At 24.8% G+C, this 17874-nt stretch overlaps 1 protein-coding gene across 4 annotated transcripts in view; it reads right to left on the bottom strand.

Moving 5' to 3' along the window:
• LOC129968552 (mediator of RNA polymerase II transcription subunit 12-like protein) overlaps positions 1-17360 on the bottom strand; it is a 60162-nt gene extending 42802 nt beyond the window's left edge. For all 4 annotated transcript variants that reach the window (XM_056082562.1, XM_056082563.1, XM_056082565.1 and 1 more), the window contains exons 1-16: positions 17173-17360; positions 13320-13382; positions 12466-12504; positions 11693-11800; positions 11441-11524; positions 11184-11343; positions 9668-9936; positions 8496-8606; positions 8195-8334; positions 7990-8104; positions 6500-6646; positions 5716-5818; positions 4173-4465; positions 2560-2686; positions 874-1268; positions 171-279 (exon numbers count right to left, since the gene is read on the bottom strand). In XM_056082562.1, the coding sequence (XP_055938537.1) occupies positions 171-279; positions 874-1268; positions 2560-2686; positions 4173-4465; positions 5716-5818; positions 6500-6646; positions 7990-8104; positions 8195-8334; positions 8496-8606; positions 9668-9936; positions 11184-11343; positions 11441-11524; positions 11693-11800; positions 12466-12504; positions 13320-13382; positions 17173-17268 (2359 nt within the window). In that variant the 5' untranslated portion in view covers positions 17269-17360. The remainder of the gene's footprint in view (positions 1-170; positions 280-873; positions 1269-2559; positions 2687-4172; positions 4466-5715; positions 5819-6499; positions 6647-7989; positions 8105-8194; positions 8335-8495; positions 8607-9667; positions 9937-11183; positions 11344-11440; positions 11525-11692; positions 11801-12465; positions 12505-13319; positions 13383-17172) is intronic.
• Positions 17361-17874: the final 514 nt, after the last annotated feature.

The following is a 17874-nucleotide window of genomic DNA, read 5'->3' as shown; positions in this document are numbered from 1 at the left end:
TTAATTCTTAATTATTAACTAAATAACAATAAATAATTTATAAAATATAAAATGACAGCAGATAACATATGATTAGCAGTAATTAATTACAAATTCTAAACTTTCATAATAGATTTAACTATATTTTTAAGGATATTAATTAATAAAATAAATATATAAAAAATACTAACCAGGCTGATCACTCATATTTTGCTGCCCTTCTTTAATATGCTGTAGAAGTTTTCCCAAATCAGCATCTATTCTTGCTTCATCTGTATCCATTTCAGCATCCCAAGATGGCTTCAAAGTTAACAAAATATTTTAAATCAATGGTACTTTAAAGTAATGAGAAAAAGAACCAATATATTTATTAACACAACATTTCTTTAATTGCTTTGTAATTCTATAGCTAATTTTAACTAAATTGAATATCTTTTTTAATAAATATATACAAAAGTTATTAAAATACCAAATACATTTTATCCTTTATTTTCATTCATTTAATACCATATTATATATATATATATATATACAGCATAATTTTGGCTGTTATGGGCAGAAAGAAAGAGGTTTTTTAAATGAACTTCAATTTATTATACCAAGAAACAATCAAAGGAGAAGGAATTTTTAAGAGTGTGTGTTGACGGTAATTAAAAAAACAAACAAAAAAAGAACAAAAAAAAAAAAAAACATGGGATTTGGATCAGGAAATAAGAGATGATTTTAGGATAAAGCAACATAGAATAATTTACGATTAAAATTAGGAAATTAATTAAGATTTAAATTAAACTGAGACATATCTTTACACACACATGCACATATATTGCATCTATATTGATAGAATGAAAAAATAAAAAAACCAAAATAAACAAGATCTTAATGAATAAATCTCACCTCATGTTTCACTGATCCAGGACGATTATCTGGTGGTTCAAACATAGGAAGTGACTCTGGCTGTCTTCCATCTCCTATGGATGGAATGCCCAATCCAGACATGCCTCCAATACCCATACAACCTGCACTGCCAGGTCCAGGGGACATTCCTCTAGATGGGTCAGGCATGAATCCCATCAGAGATGGTTCTGGAGTAGACATGGATTTGTTGGAATGGGGAATACATGCTGCAGAGGATGAACTCACTTGAGCTCCAGGTGCATTGGCAAAGCTTCCTCTGGAGATCAAAGTGCACATATACGCATCATGGGAAAAAACATCATTGCGAATGAGTTCAGCAAAGAGAAGGACTAAATTGGCAAAGGCAATTTTACTATCTGGTGATGGTCTGTCATCTAAAAAAAAAAAAGATATATATTTCTCTGTTATCTTTACTAATAATAAATGTGAATGTATGCATTAATGCTCTACAGACTCAACACAAACTTGGCACTTATAGATTTTGGAGGAGAAAATGTGCATTGCAGGATTTTTTTTTTTAATTTTTAGCTAGAATTTTAATTATTGAAAACAAAGGGAATTCTTGAATCTTTTGCAAAACTTTTCAAAATATTACTGCACAACAATGCATTTCAAACTCTTACAAAACAAATTTAAAATTGTCTTTTTAATAATACCAATTTAATGGTCGCAATTTTTTTTTTTCTGAATTTAGCAATTTAAAAAAACATATTTGTTACTTAATTTACAACTAAAGATTATATTGTTACCCTGAAATTCATCTGTTTTCATTGTTGCATCAAATATTACATCATGTGACTTTCCTTCCATTGTTAAAAGTTAAAAAAGAATTATATTTAAATTTATGTTGTTTACAAGATGAATAAAAAAAGTGAAGTCATACAAAAATTTAAAAGATAGTTGAACTGCACATTTACACTGCTAATAGAGATAGCTATGATATCATGGAACTGATCTCTATTGGGAAAGTTCAAGTATATAAGGAACAGAATATAAATAAGAAAATTAAAATAATATGCCTCAATGCCTGCCAATTTGGAATTAAACATGTACAAAATTTCAAACACATGAACATATATCTAATGTTTAAAATGAAATTAAATATAACCAGTATCTCTAGTGAACCAGTTGGTTGCTAATGTGACTGGTCATAAATTGAAAAAAATTTCAAGCCTTAATTAATTTTTCAATTTTGCTTGAACATGTGTATTATTTTATTTGCAATCATCACAAGCATAAAAACTCAAAAGTGAGACATGCAAAATGTAAATATCAATTTAAATTTGAAACTCATTATACATATACTCTCCAAAATTGTTTACCTTGTCATCAGTAGCATTTCTTACTGATATGTTACATGTAATATATCATCAATAATTATTGAAGAACAGATAGTTCTAAAGAGTTTTAATTAATTTAATTTTAAAATAGTAATTAACTTTAAAACAAATATTTTCAAACAACATTCAAAATTATTTAATAGATATATATTATTAAGAAAATATATAAGTAAAATATTTTTTTAAAAATTAAACATTATATATCAAATGAATTAATATTAGATTGTATGTTATTTTTATAGCAACTAAACATTTGAATATTCTAAATTAAATAAAGAATAAATATAATACAATACATACAATAAAGAATAAAAAAATAATGCACCTATAACTGGAGCTTGAGTATCCAGAAAATTTACTAATAGATTTTGAAATACTGGAAGACATAGGGGTACAACACTAGTGGAATCTTGGGAATCTTTTTCATCAACTGCATCTGTTTCACCAAATTTCTGGAAAGTAAAATAATATTTAATTTATTCAATATATATGATAATGATTTTTAAGAGCTTGGAAATCTATCATATTGATTTTATTTACTATTTTCAGGTATCTTTAAACAGGAATTTTCCTACTTCTTTTACATTTGTAAAAGTTACTTATAGTCTCCAATCCCCATAATAGCACTGAATTTCTGAATCTAAGTTGCTAAATGAAAACATTCTCAAAAAAGCTAATTATGATAGAGTATAACCAGGAGTATACATGATTTTAAACATGAAAATATTCTAAATAAAACTCCCAGCAAAGCAGCACAAAAAAAAAAATATTAAGATTAGTAGCATATATATATATATATGACATAAAGGCCTCACTGTTCACTGAATTAAAGGCAAACAAAATGAAAATATATATATCAGTAATTTTTCTGAATTTAAATTAATATATTCATTTTCTAACCCCATATTACAACTTTTACGAAAATTTTTGATGAAGAAAAGCAGACGTTCTTTGAATATTCATAATAAAAATATCAATCAAATATTATAAAAAGTTTTTCAAAAATAATTTTTGTTCAAAAATCTGGTAAAAAAAAAAAAAAAAAAGCCGTAAAAGTGTGCGGACCAACAGAGTCTCTTTCAAAAATTTTGAATCATAATCACATGTAAAATGTATTTACATTTTTATATCATTTAGGAATGAAAAAAAAGTCATGCTGATGCTGCAGTGGCCTATGCAAAACAATATAACAATCAAACAGCTTTTTTTTAAAGTTTACATCCAAATTTTAAATAGTAATAAAATTTCTTTACCTTCTGCTAATATTCTAGATTCTTGAGAATAAATATCCCAGTTCTCATATAAACTACACTTCTCATATTCCATTAGAATATTTAATATTCTAGCTAATATTAGCATTTTTTTTTATTCAAAGGATAAAAAATTTTTTTAAGAATTCAACTTTTATGACCAGGATTTCTTTTTCATGTTTTCATAGTGTCATAATTTGTTTTAAATATTGGTAAATTTTCAATAAAAATTTTTATTTCCTAATTTCAATATATTTTTGCAATTCATCAATATAAATATTATAGAATATAATAAATTCTCAAATTAAATTCCTAGATGGCATCATGTTTTTGACATAACTTTTTTGATAAATTAATTTATTAATTAATAATATCTTTTAAGTTATTCAATTATTCTTTTCTCATTGGAATCCAAAAAAAGCACAAAATTATAGAACTCTAGCACATGGAAGAGTGAAAAAGTAATTACAAAATTCAAACCTTCAACACACAAAACGCAAGATCAATTTTTTAAGTTTTTCTCCCTAATAAATCTTTTATAACAAGAATTTATTATAAAGAAAGAAATAAAGATATGATGGTAGTACATATTTTAAACAATCAAAAAAATTATTGCAAAGGAAAAAAAACTCACACACACACTTTTCTGAGGATAATTTATAACAGACAACAAGGAAACATAAAATACCTCTGCAGTCAGGTCTGCTTGGCGCTTTTCAAGAAGCTTTGCCACCACAAGGGCTCTGTGTTCACCACATCGCTTTGTTGTTACTGACCATTCACAAAGTAAACGGACAATTGCTTCATCTTGAACGAGCGTTTCACTCCAGTTATTATTATAAGTAGGACATTTTTCTTTATTTACAGGGACTGGAAAAACTTTTGTATAAAGAGTATCTAAACTATTACTACTATCAACTCGATCAAAATTATGCCGGTCAAGAGCATCCAAGGCATTCAGTACTTGCTGGATAGTAGAACCTGGAAATAAATAATTTTAGTAATTTTTGGCAATGAATAATGTAAAATGGGAAGAAAAGGCTTTTAACATTACTACTGACGTCTTAAATTAATTTTTTCATAGTATTTAATGATAACTTAAACAAATTTAAAATACTGTGCAGATTTTTTTTAAATGAAATTTAGAAAATTATGATTAAATTATCAAAAATGAGGAATTTCAAATTCTTCTATCAGTGCACTCAAATAATATAACTTTTAATAACTTGCAAGCATTTATTTCAAGTAATTTAATTATTTTAAAATCAAACACTCGGCTAATTTTTTGTACATTATCCAGCATAAAAATGTTTCATGCAACTCATTACAACATTTACAGATAATAAAATTATTTTGAAATACTAATGCAAACCATTTTTTAAAATAATTCAAAGTATTTGCTCTTGTATTAAACACTGTTGAAAATATTAAAGTTGAAAATATTATATAATATGAATTGAAATTATTAAAGTACCCCTCTCCATACTTTGTGACGACTCTTCTTCATACTTTTTCTAACCAAAAATTTAGTTTGTAAGCAGCTATGAGAGATTATTTGTTTTGCCTCACTTGTCATTTCATTATTAAAATCAGGTGACATTTCTCTAATCTAGCATTCTACAAAATATTAAAACTCAAAAACTATCAATGAACATTTGAGAAATCCTACATGACTTTTGATAAATTTCCAAAATGTCCTTCATACCCATTTCAAAAACAATAAATGCAATTTTGCTTTAGTACCAGAATTTACATCAGTATAAAATAATATGTATTTTTTAAGCACTTGAAATTACCTTTCTGACACTCAATCATTTACTGGTGATTTATAAGGCCGCATAATATTTATATCAAAAAGTAATTCATATGCAGCTTGCTTTCTTACTATGCGAATTAAATAATGTTCTTGTTATTTAATTAGTCTTAATTGTTACTGAAAAATAAAAAAAAAAAACGCTACAAATACTATATATGTTTTGAAAAAATCTGAAGTCAAGCGTAAGTTTACAAGTTAAGTAAAAAAGAAAATTGATGATGGAAACCAGACAGGTGCCAAGATATTTAATTTTTTACAGTATCAAGAATTTAGTTATCTAAGATAATAAAGAAAACATGAATTTGATGCCATTTTTGAATAATAGTGAAATAAAAATTTCAAATGAATCGCAAACTGACTATCTAATTTGAATGTCACAAAACCCCTTCAAAGCTCAATAAATACAGAAACCTACCACCCAAAGCCGTCTGCTGCCATTTATCACAAGACCATCTAACTTCAGCAGCTCGACCTCTTTGTCTGATTTGCTCTTCTGCTATTCTTAACTCGGCACGAATCTAGGAAGGGAAAGAAATAATCAGTATTTTTGATGATATAAATGATTTTTTTCCTAAAAGAGCATCTGGTATACATACAAAAGACTTTTGACATGATAATACATACAAATTTTATAGCAAATATATGATTTTCTCAAACAATAATATTAATTAAAATTAATATTAATAATAATTAAAATAAAAAGTAATTACATAAACTATTTATGGAATGGTATATAAATTTTTTTTAATAAAAGTATACGTTCTTAAATAAAAGAGCAATAATGTAAATTTTAATAATAATATCAGGTATAAATGGGGTAGGTAAAATGTCAGTTATAATGGCACAGAGCAAGATAGCAAAAACAATTGTTCATTTTTAAAGACAATCTTTAAATAAATTTTTAAAAACTCAAATCCCAGTTATAGAAACAATTATATACATTTTAAATAAAAAGAAATAAAACTCAAAATTGTATTACTTTTCTTGTCTGCAGCTAGTTTGCAATAACTACTCTTACTAGATAATTAAATTTTACAAAAATGAAATAGTTGCAGTCATAATTATACTTAGAATTTGAAATACATGACATATTTTGCATATTAGAAAAGTTCTTTTCCCAATAGTACATATTTATTGAGAAAAAAAAACAAACTACAATATATAAATAAGGGCATTAGAAAATATGTCAATAAATTTACCTGACTATTAAATGGACGTGGAGGCATGGGAAGACTAGATGGTGCACAAGGCAAAAGATCCAAGGGAGATCCATTAAGAACAGAAGCATTCTTTCCTTCACCTATATTATTCCAGACAAGAGCACTTTGGCATTCAAGGGTTATTATCTAAAATTAGGGGAAATAAAATGATAAAGAAAATAGACATAATTAAAACTCACATATTATATTATTTCCTAAAACTACAAATCCATTTTCATGCATACAGTAACACACAATACAGAACAAATGGTAAAATATTATTATAACAACCATTTTTAACTACTTTAATGTGACAGGAAATAAATATTGTGAATCTGATAAATATATGTAATTTAATACATTTTTAATATTTTATACAAAAACATAAAACTGAAATCAATTTTTAAAATGAATTTCAACTAATCTGATGTTTTACTACACCGGTATGATATCACTAATTGTGTGGTAAAATGATAATACTAATTCATAACTGCCCTTTCATGTTCTATAGAAATGCTGTTTGACTGTAACTACCAAATATGACACTAATATATTATGAAAGGTCAAAATATGAACTTCAGAAAGATTTCCTTGATATTTAAAGTAGTTTTAATTAATTAAAAATTAATTAAGTTTTTTACTGGGGGGGGGGTCCTCCATATCTTTCAAAAATATTACTGCACAAAATTTTTTTTACATGATTTAAAAACTTGTTTCTTTAAGATAATGATTTAGTTACTGTGCAATTTTTTTTTTCCTGAATTTAAGAAGTTCTTAAAAATATTTTCCCTCAATTTTCAACAACTTTTGCTTCTGCAATGAACTATCAGCATTATTTCATCAAACTTCTGATCATGATTTTCTTGTCATTGAAAACTAAGGAAGAATGATTCTTAATACCTCTGCAGTTTATAAGAGGAATTATAAAGTAAAATTACTTTTATAATTATATTTTTAATGATACTATAATATTATGTCTCAATATAAAGGTTTTTACACTATGAACAGAATACATTTAAAGTTAGTAAAAAAAAAAATGCATAATTTTAATGTCTACTTCAATTTGAGTGTTAAAAACATTTTTATTGGAAGTATCAGGAATATCAAGTTATATATAAATGATTTAATTGAAATTAAATGTAACAATATCAAAAAGCCAGTTGGTTTAATATTGTTATTTTAGAAGTAGTGTTAATTGATCATTGATTGTGATTTTTCCACAAAAAACATAATCAACTGAAACAATTTGTAGTCAAAGGCGGGTAATATTAAATAAAATATATAATTATAAGAAATAGTGAAATCTAAAGCACAAAAGTGTCAAATTATTTAGACTGATGTGTGAATTATAAACTAACCTAATAGCATTTTAATAAATTATATTTCTGAAGAATAGAACATATATATACTTAAAAATATAAAATATAGTGAAAAATGTTTGTAAAATTGAAGATAACTTTAAAAAAATTAGAAAGTTTGTTTCTTCATACCTGAAGGATAGAGGAAAGAAATAAAAGAGTACTTCTATGAAGACAACAATTTAAATATTCCATCACACTGGCACTTATAGGATTAAAATTGGATTGGGAAGATGGTACAGATACACTGAAAAGTATTTATTGAAAGATAATTAGTAAGAAAATAAGGCATTTACTGAAAAAAATAAATATAAAAAGATATATAAGTAAAACTAACTTTGTAGAATTATTCATGATAGGACTTTGGCATCTAGACACTTCCGAAATATTTTCACACAAAAGCATATTGATTCTTTTTGCACAGTGATGTGCCAGCCGTCTTGATAATAACTGAGAATGTTTAAATTCATCGATGTACTAAGAAAAAGAAAAATAATTACAAATCAAATACATGAAAACTAACAAATCAAATTCTTTTTTTACCATCTTTCAGAAATAATTAATAAGAAAAAGTAACTTCTAACCATGCGACAAACACTTTTTAAATTAAAATTCATAAATTTTTAGCAAAAACTTACTTGCATTACTAATGCTAAAACAGTTTTGTTTAAAGGATCTTCTTTTTCTTTAGTCTTTTCAACCAAATCCAGAATCCATGTCAAAAAATCTTGTCTATCCAACAGCCCTTCCTAAAATTAATTTTAGAAAGATACAAAAATGAAACTTCCATGATAGGTATAACTATTTTAAGTTTATAATTCTTTTTGCTTATATTTATACATACTATGTTGATTTATACAAATGATATGACTAAAAAAAATCCTAAGAAATCTGTCAACATATTAATCCCTTAGTTCCTTCATCTAAAAATGCTTTTCTTAATCTTTTTTCAACTGTTTTTGAAATCTATCAATGTATTAACCCCTTAGTTTTTTTATCTAAAAATTTTTTCAAAATCTTTTTCAACTGTTTTGGGCTTTATAACTAAATCTGAAATTATTCATATATTATATGTAATTATGAAAGTTTATAAATAACAATTAAATGCAATAAAAAATATTTTATTTTTACTTTAAAAGGATATTAGCAAAAAGTTTACAAGTGAATATGAAAATATAGTTCACCAATAAAGACAGTTTTCAAACACATTTTTATTGCATCCTAGAACTGCCGATATTTCTATAAAATGTATTTAAAAGTTAATGAATTACACATATTTCACTAACTACCAATCCATTGTTTTCCAAATATATTTAAACAAAAGAAAAAAAAATTCCAGATGTAAGCTATATTAATTTACAAATTACTTGACAAAATATAATGCATAACAAACTATATTCTAGTCTAATTTTTTGTTCATATACAAATAATAATTTATTATTTGCTAACGGAAAGCTATATAAAAAATGTTTGAAAATGTAATATTCTTACTAAATGTAAAATATGTTTAGACAATAAAAATGTTTTTGACGTTTCTTGTCAATCTAGTAGCTTTTCAATAGCCTTTTAAGATGCTTTTGGGATTGAAATTAAGAGAATTTTCATGTCCTGTACATATCCTGAAATAAACACTTCAAAAATTCTTATTTGTTTACTTCTCTAATGTTTTACAAATAAGAGATTATTAGTTAATTAACCAATAAAGATACACACATCCAATATTTAAATAGCTCAAATTTCTTATTAAACAGCTAAAATGATAATAATGTAAAAAATAAAGAAAATATAAATAATGTTCAAAAAATTATACCTCATACAAATGTCTGGCTAATTGTGTACAATACTGCCACTGCTTATATGCAACTTCCACAGTAACACCATTTAAAGAATTATTTGTTAATGAAGAAGTAGAATTTTGATTGCTTCCTGTCCCAAGACTACTGAGTGAACCCACAGTACTGGTAACAAGAGTTGTTGTAGAAGACGAGTTACTCCCACTATTTGTTAAAGAACTGTTGTGGTGTTCTGAAAGTTTCTGTAATTGTTCTCTCAGAAATTTGCACAGGGTTTGTGTCCATTCTAAAATGAATAATTACACATGTTTGAGAAAGTGATAACATTTAACATATTCTAACAAATTACTGGGGGGAAAAAAACAAAGAAAAAGTAAATACAATAGGATGAAAGAAATAGGAAAAATCTCTCACTAAAAGTTACTGATAAAAAAATAGAAAAAGATTTTTGTTTTAAACAATTTTTTAAACACAAATTTAAAAAAAAATGTCATATAAATTAAAAAGATGGAAATAGTACTAGTTCAATAAGTATGTTGAATCAGAAACTTTATTTTTGCCATAAAGATTCAGTAAAATTAGAAGAAAATGTGGAAGAAAATACATAAAAAAATAATTAAACAGTAAAAGTAGTGAATTTTTAACACTGCTAGAGAAAAGAATTACAAATGACAGTTTATGAAGTGATTAAATAGCCCGAAATTAATAAAATTAATTTGTATGATTTTATGGATATTTAAATTTTTTATATTTTGATAAAAGTGGGGACATGAAGTCAAATCTAAAATATAAACCAGACTTTTAATTTTTAGAAAATAAATTATGCTTATTTTCAAGTTAATATTATAAGCAAAGCATTATTATTTTAAGCAAGCACAATTTGCTTATTATACAAAATCTCTTTAGGAAAATATATTTTATATGTATCATAGTTATCTTCAAAAATGAATTTCCATATGAACACTGAGTAGTAAAAATATAATTTGCAGGCAAAAAAAAAAAAAAAAAAAAAAAAAAAAATCATAATTGCTGTAAAGCATAGAAAGGCCCAACTTATTAAATTTCTATAAACTGAAACAAAATTTTGAAATTCACCTTTAGAAATTTATTGATGCTTAGGATACTTGAAAAATGAGTTTAAATATAATAAGAATTTTTCACACAGAAAATGCTTAGATTGAAAATGAATAAATATTTGTCCTAAACTTTTCTCATTCTCATCCATTCTACAAGCAAAAATACTTGCGAGTTAATTTGATTGAAAATAAAATAGCATTTTCTTTTCCAAGTTTATTCAGCAATTTTAATTATCTTTTTAAAATGAAGATCCTTTCATTACTTATTCTAACATATAAATAACAAGGAGTTTTTAAGGTGTGTAAGTCTTGGCAAACCAAATACTTTAACATATACTTGCTTGGGGAAGTTAAAAAGTCAAAATTTTAAATATATAATTCAAAAAAAAAATAAATTAAAACGGTTTAAAAAGCAATTTTTTTATATATATAGAAAGGAAACATGCAAGAAAATTACCTTGGGAAGGATCAGGCAGCTGGCGCTTTTTTATTTTAGCTTCGGATATAGCAGCATAATAAGCAGATAGCATTTTAATAAACCAAGCAGCTCTCAACATTGGAACAGAATGTTCATATAATGTCATAAAAATATCTTCTTTCTTGTTGAATATAGGTACCTTAATGAAAGAAATCATTAAGATTTATAAAAATTATTTAATTAAGATTTGATTAAATACATTTTTACCAAAGAGAAAAAAAATTCTATATACATACTTTCTTCGCAAGTATTGTAAGGGATTTACTTCCTGCCAAATCTTTAAACCACGCTTCAATAGCATTTTTGGATCGGGATGTTGCCTATATGTATAAAAAAAGAATAAATAAATAAATAAAAATAAATTATTTAATATTGTTTAATTTAATGTAATGAAATGAAGTATCATATTTGCATCAACAATTTAAAAGTAAAACCCTCAAGTTTGATATTAAAAAAAATAATGAAAAAATTATTACATAATTACTTACAAGCCAAAAATTATCCTTTGGATTTATTTGTTGTCTTTTTCGTCCACTATCTTGAAACCGGTTAAGTTCTTGTTTTAAACTTAATACAGCACTGAAGTATGAACCAAACTAAAACAGAAAGTTTTCAAATCAAATTAAAATAAAAATTCTTTAGTAATTGGTTATTCATATTTGATTCACTATAAAATATTTGGATAGTGTAACAACTTTATGTTAATTCTTATTTTAAAAAGCAAAATATTAAAAAAAAAATTGGTGGATAAATAAAATAAAATATATTTAGCATGTTTTCAAGTTTTTAATTCCATACAGAGTAAATACAATTTATCCAGGTAAAGTTATAAATTATTATCATAAAAAGCTAAATTCTTATCATTTAACAGATAGAAAATTAAATAATAAAACAATTTTTATTGAAAAAATGCTAAAAGACCACAAATAGATTTAAATATGTAATATTTAATATTTAAAATTGCTTAATATCTCCAATTTGCTCAAACCACAATATTAATAATTTAAAATTAAAGTAAAATATTAAAAATATATCATTCAAACTGTTTTTTATTTTCATATCAGTACAAAATTTATAAAGATATCAATTACTACAAATTATTCCAGAATATTAAATTTATAGAATGTTTGTATTTATGGCAAATCCATCCTAAAAATAATAATAAATTGCAATTAAAAATGCTTATTTTCTATTATTCCAAGCCTATATTCTAAAATGAGATAAGTGAATATAAAAAAATAAGTTAAAAGACTACCTTTACCTTTGTTGCAGTAATATTGGAATTTCTGGCAGATCCATACTAAAAGGAGAGAAAAAAAATATTATAAAGCATGTCAATTACAATTATTCAACAGTTTAATAGAAAAAAAATGTCTGACGAAAACAATCTTTTAATGAAGTAAACAATCAATCATACAATTTTAAACTAAATTACTATTCTGAGAATCATAAGATTCTCGAATTAACTCTCATATAGACATGCCAACCTAAAACTGAATATCTTTAATGGTTTTGATGCAAGAAACAAAGTTTTACTGATGCATGTTTACATTTTATATAATTTAACTCAATGAAATGAATAATGAAACAAGTTTTTCACAGCTTAAAAGCAGATAATTTGCATAAGATATATTAGAAATTTATATTAGAGACATTTCATTAAGTTAAATCCACTATTCAGTGATAATATTAAATACAAATAAAATTCACTTCAAAATCTAATTTTTCCCTACTATAATATGATTCCTGAAAACTATAATATGAAAATGATCAGATACGTGGAAATCAACTTATGTTTATGCTTTATCTTGCTTTTGTGTTTATACTTCATGTATTTATCAACCTTTATAATAAGCTCTCTTTTTTATTATGAGCATTTCTTAAAGGAAAATAAAATCCATCACAGCTACCCAAAATTGGAAATAAGTCTTATAGCTTTAACAATAGGTACATAAGCATTGTAAGTGTAAATTGAATATTTTCAGGTTATTTTCATGCAAAAATTCAATACATATCACATCAACAAGTGCATAAATAATAAAAAAATCAAGAAATTTTCTGATCAAACAAATAATTGTATTGATATTCCTCTGTATGTAAAATTTTTCTACTTACTTCATCCGGGATTTGAGGTGAGCTATTGAAACCTTGCTTGACATTAATGGCCGTAAGCTCATCCTAAAAGAAGCAAAATAGTTTTAAAAAGGACAAAGAAAAAATTATTAAGAAGATCTTATCAATAATTAAATAAATTTAAAAAGATTATCAATCATATATTTAAAATTACATTAATTTGTATTTTAACCAGGATTCCTTTTTATTTAAAATGAACATGCATACAAATATTGGGATAAATGTGCAACTTTAGAGTATTGGTTATAAGTAAAGAATGCTATTCTAGAAAAGAGAAAATTTTAATTTATAAGGCACAAGAAAAGAGTTACTGTTATTCCATATCAAACAGTATCTTTCAAGATTTAAAAATAAAAGAGAATAAAACAAATAATTTAGGTCTATATTATTTTATAAAAAGAAAAGATTAAAAGTGCCTATGAAAAAAAGGAGAAGTGGGTGTTTCATAAAGCTTGTGGTAGCCCTGAAGATACCATGTCATCTCATGATAAACATCACCTACTTGAGGTTTCCCCTGCATTTTCATATATTTGAAATCTAATTCAATAGCATTCAGTCTATCTTTTTGATTGAGTTTAACATTATGATTTCATCCGACTGCTCTTAAAACTTATAATAAACATTCTTTACAAGTTAGACTATTTTATTATTTTTAACCATATACTGCACACAAAAAAAAAATTAACAAAATATTAATAAAAACATTTGTAATCACAATGATCTAATCAATTTGAAACTTTAAAAAAGATTGATATTTGGTAAATCCAGGTGCACACCCTTGATGTCTGAAACTCATCCCTTCCTCAAATAAACGTGGCACTTCAAATTTTAGAATTTTAATTAATTTAGAACTCATTCCAATAAACACAGAAAGTTGTATAATTGAAATTCCATTGTGTATGAACTTTAAAATAATGATTATAGAAAAATACCAAAATGTTGCATCACCCAATAGATAAATATAAGGAAAACAAAATAATGCACAAAATCAATGAATTACTGTAATAATGACAAGGAATGAGAGGAAGGGAGTAAATTTTTTAAAACAAATTAACATAATGATTCATATTAGATGTAAAATAAATTAAATTTTTTGCACTTTTTTTTGAAGATTGCTTTTACATTTATAAATATTCAGAAAAATGGAATATAAATTTTAGAATATTAAATATATATAAAAGATATAACATATAAAATAAACAATTGATTGCCAATTCATTTTACTTACATTATTTTAAACAGTTACAGAAAAAAAAATCTATTCAATTATTTATAAAGTGAAACCATCAATCATAATAGATGTTCTTCACATCTTAATAAAAAATTTTTAGAATTTTTAGAGATAAGATATCAAGCAGAATGCAAATAATAGTCTGTCAATAGGTGAACTAAAATTTTGCTATATTTAAATTGACAATATCCAGCTAGAATAGTAAAGTCATGTTTTATCTGTATTTAGGTTTGTTAGAATATGAATTAAAATTGTGGTGGAAACTGGTTAGCACATATTGTAATGTGATTATAATTCACTAATAACATGGTTAAAAATTATTGAAATGGGTATATATATATCTACTAAATGAAATTTTATATAAAATATAAGAATAAATCAAAGAATAACAATTTTTATTTTCCTTCTATTTTTAAAAAAAATTAAACTAAATGTTTTCATTTCATTTTTAATATTAATAAATTATTTACCCTACCATATAATACTGCATATTTTATAATTTTTATTATATATATATATATATATATATTTGATAAAATATAACTTAAATTACCAACCCTTGGTATTTTATACAAAGGAACTCTGGCTCACTCAAGTTATATAAGACAAATATATGCTTAACTGCTTCGAAAAAATAAAGGGGAAGGAATGTGTTAAAAGAGCAGACTTGATCTTTGTATTACAACAAGCTAATTTGCAACAGTACTTTGAAAATTGATTACAAGATTTTCTTATAACATATTATAAGAAAATTTTGAGCTGGCAACATTATTGTTAAAAGAAAAAAGTCAAAACTTTATAGCTCCAGATTTAAGTATTTATGCATATATAGAATTCAGTTTTAATAAAATTTATTAATGTGCATAAATTTTATTAATAATAATTATGTGATCTGGAATAACTGGTTATTATTCAAAAAATTATCTCAAGAACCTTTAAATATTTATAAGAAGAAAAAAAAAGATGCAAAAAATAGAAAAATATTAAAGACAAATGGAAATTAAAAAAATACTGTGAATGAACAGAATAAAAAGAAAATACAACGTGCAAGTGTTAAAGAAAGTGTATAAAAAGATAAAATATGAATATAAGGATCAATATCAACACTGATAAATTATTAGAATGCTATAACAAATTCGTGATTGGCTGCAAATTATCAAAGTGAATGGTTAGATTTTAAAATAAAAGGATAAGTCACAGCTCAAAATATTCGAAACAGAAATTGCTCCTTTTAAATTTCGTCCAAAATGTAAAGGGAAATGTCATCTTGTTATCTTTCTAGAAAAAGGTGATATTGAGTATTCAGATGAAGGACAGATATATCAAATATTCCCTTTCCCAAATTTTAAAAGGGTTAGCTTAAATTTAAGAAACTCTTCCATTATATTGTAACTTAATTTAGGCTAATTTTTTTCTATTTGTCTTGTTTTATTCCTATAACTGTGATCTAATTAGCAACATAAATATTAATTACACAATATATATATATTTTTAATTACTGCATTTCTTTGAGAATGAGATAATTAAATTGTAAAAAGATCTGAAAATGTGTTTGGACTATATGCTTCATATTATACAAACTTTTACCAGGTTGGTATAATATGAAGCAAAACTCTAAGGATAATTTAAGTATACAAAAATAGTATAGTAGTAGATATTAAACTACTAGGGAAAATATATTGCTAATATATATCAAGATCACCAAAAAAATTATGTTATAGGTTATTGTCTAAAAGACTAATTATGAAAAACACTAAATTTTTAAACCAAATTAACTTGATCAACCCTTACTTTAAACTAACATTTCTGATATTTTCTTGCTTTTCTCCATTGAAAAGAAAGAATTTTTTTTTCATTAAATATATATTTTAAGAGCAGACTTCTGTAATCATGGCATAAAAATCAATACTAAAAATGTTGATAATATTTTAACTCTTATTATCTACACAGAATCTATGAACTTTTTTGAAATATTAAAAAAATATAAGAAAACTAACAAAAAAGCAATTCTAAGTATATGTAATAGAACTAAGTCAGTAAAAAAACATTTAATTTCCCAAATCATCAGCAAACCACTATCGTTGAAACTTTTTTTTCTTCAAAATCTTTAGGAATAGAAACCTTACAAATTTAAAAGTAAAAAGCTGATTTTTTTTTTAAAGTCCTGAACAAAGTAAGATTTAAAAACAGATTTGGTTATAATAATTAAAATAATTATATATGATCAGTAGTAGCTACAGAATATGCCACAATAATGAAATAATGTAATTAAAAAATTAAAACCAATTTTGCATGTATTCTGTATATATTAACAGTTGACATCGTATGACATATGTAACATTGTATGACACGAATTTGTGCCCTGTAACCCTGTATCGGTGAATTAAGAATGTGCCGAATAATTGTTTATTGTAAATAAAAATGAAACTAACTGTAGAAGTAAATATCAAAGCATTCAAAATAATATTTAAACCGACATTTTCCCTGTCAGCTGCAAGGCAATGGAAAGAAAATTTTTATTCAATATTAATTCGATAATAAGCCTCTAATCACTTCCATAATTTAAATAAAATTCAAAATCGACATTTAAATTTCATTTAATACCTCTTTTTGTTTTGGATCTTGGGGGTAAACATCTGGCGGTCCCAACTTGGCTCTTTTAAGAGGCCTTTTTTCATAAAGCCAAGAAGACACGGCCATTGCGCCAAATCAAATAACAATTGTAAATAAAAGATCATTTAAATTAACTTATGAATTTTATATATTGTAAACGATATTTGTGGCCATTTTTGTCTTTGATCACAGTTGCAGTGAAATCACAGTCTACCATTAATAATATTCAGCCATGTCGCTTATATGGCATAATGGATAGTTATTGTTTGAAATAAATATTGATAATGCTAATAAATGTTAATCATATAAAAATAAAAAGATTAATTAATCCTAATAATCTAAAAGTATGTCATTTGAAGTAATGGGATTAGTTCCGAAGGATGGATTAAATGATTTAGACCAATCAAATTGAATCTGATGAATGATTTTTCCAGAGAAACCGTTCTGCACTTTTCAAAAGTTCCGTTATCGGTGTTTGATGATATTTCAATACTGATTCAGTCTCAAGATGTCTTAGAGCACTGCTATGATACCTACACGATATTGTCCATTATTCGAAATATCAAACAAAATCGTAAAAATAACCTCTGTGTTCATATGGGCGAAGAATTTTAGACTACAAAGACTATCCTGAGAAAGATTCTCTCATTTGTCTAACACTCGTTATATTCTGGACATATTCAATGGACTTTC

This window comes from Argiope bruennichi, chromosome 5, assembly GCF_947563725.1.
Source record: "Argiope bruennichi chromosome 5, qqArgBrue1.1, whole genome shotgun sequence".
Classification (NCBI taxonomy): Eukaryota; Metazoa; Arthropoda; class Arachnida; order Araneae; family Araneidae; genus Argiope; species Argiope bruennichi.
This window is presented reverse-complemented; position numbering and strand designations above follow the sequence as displayed.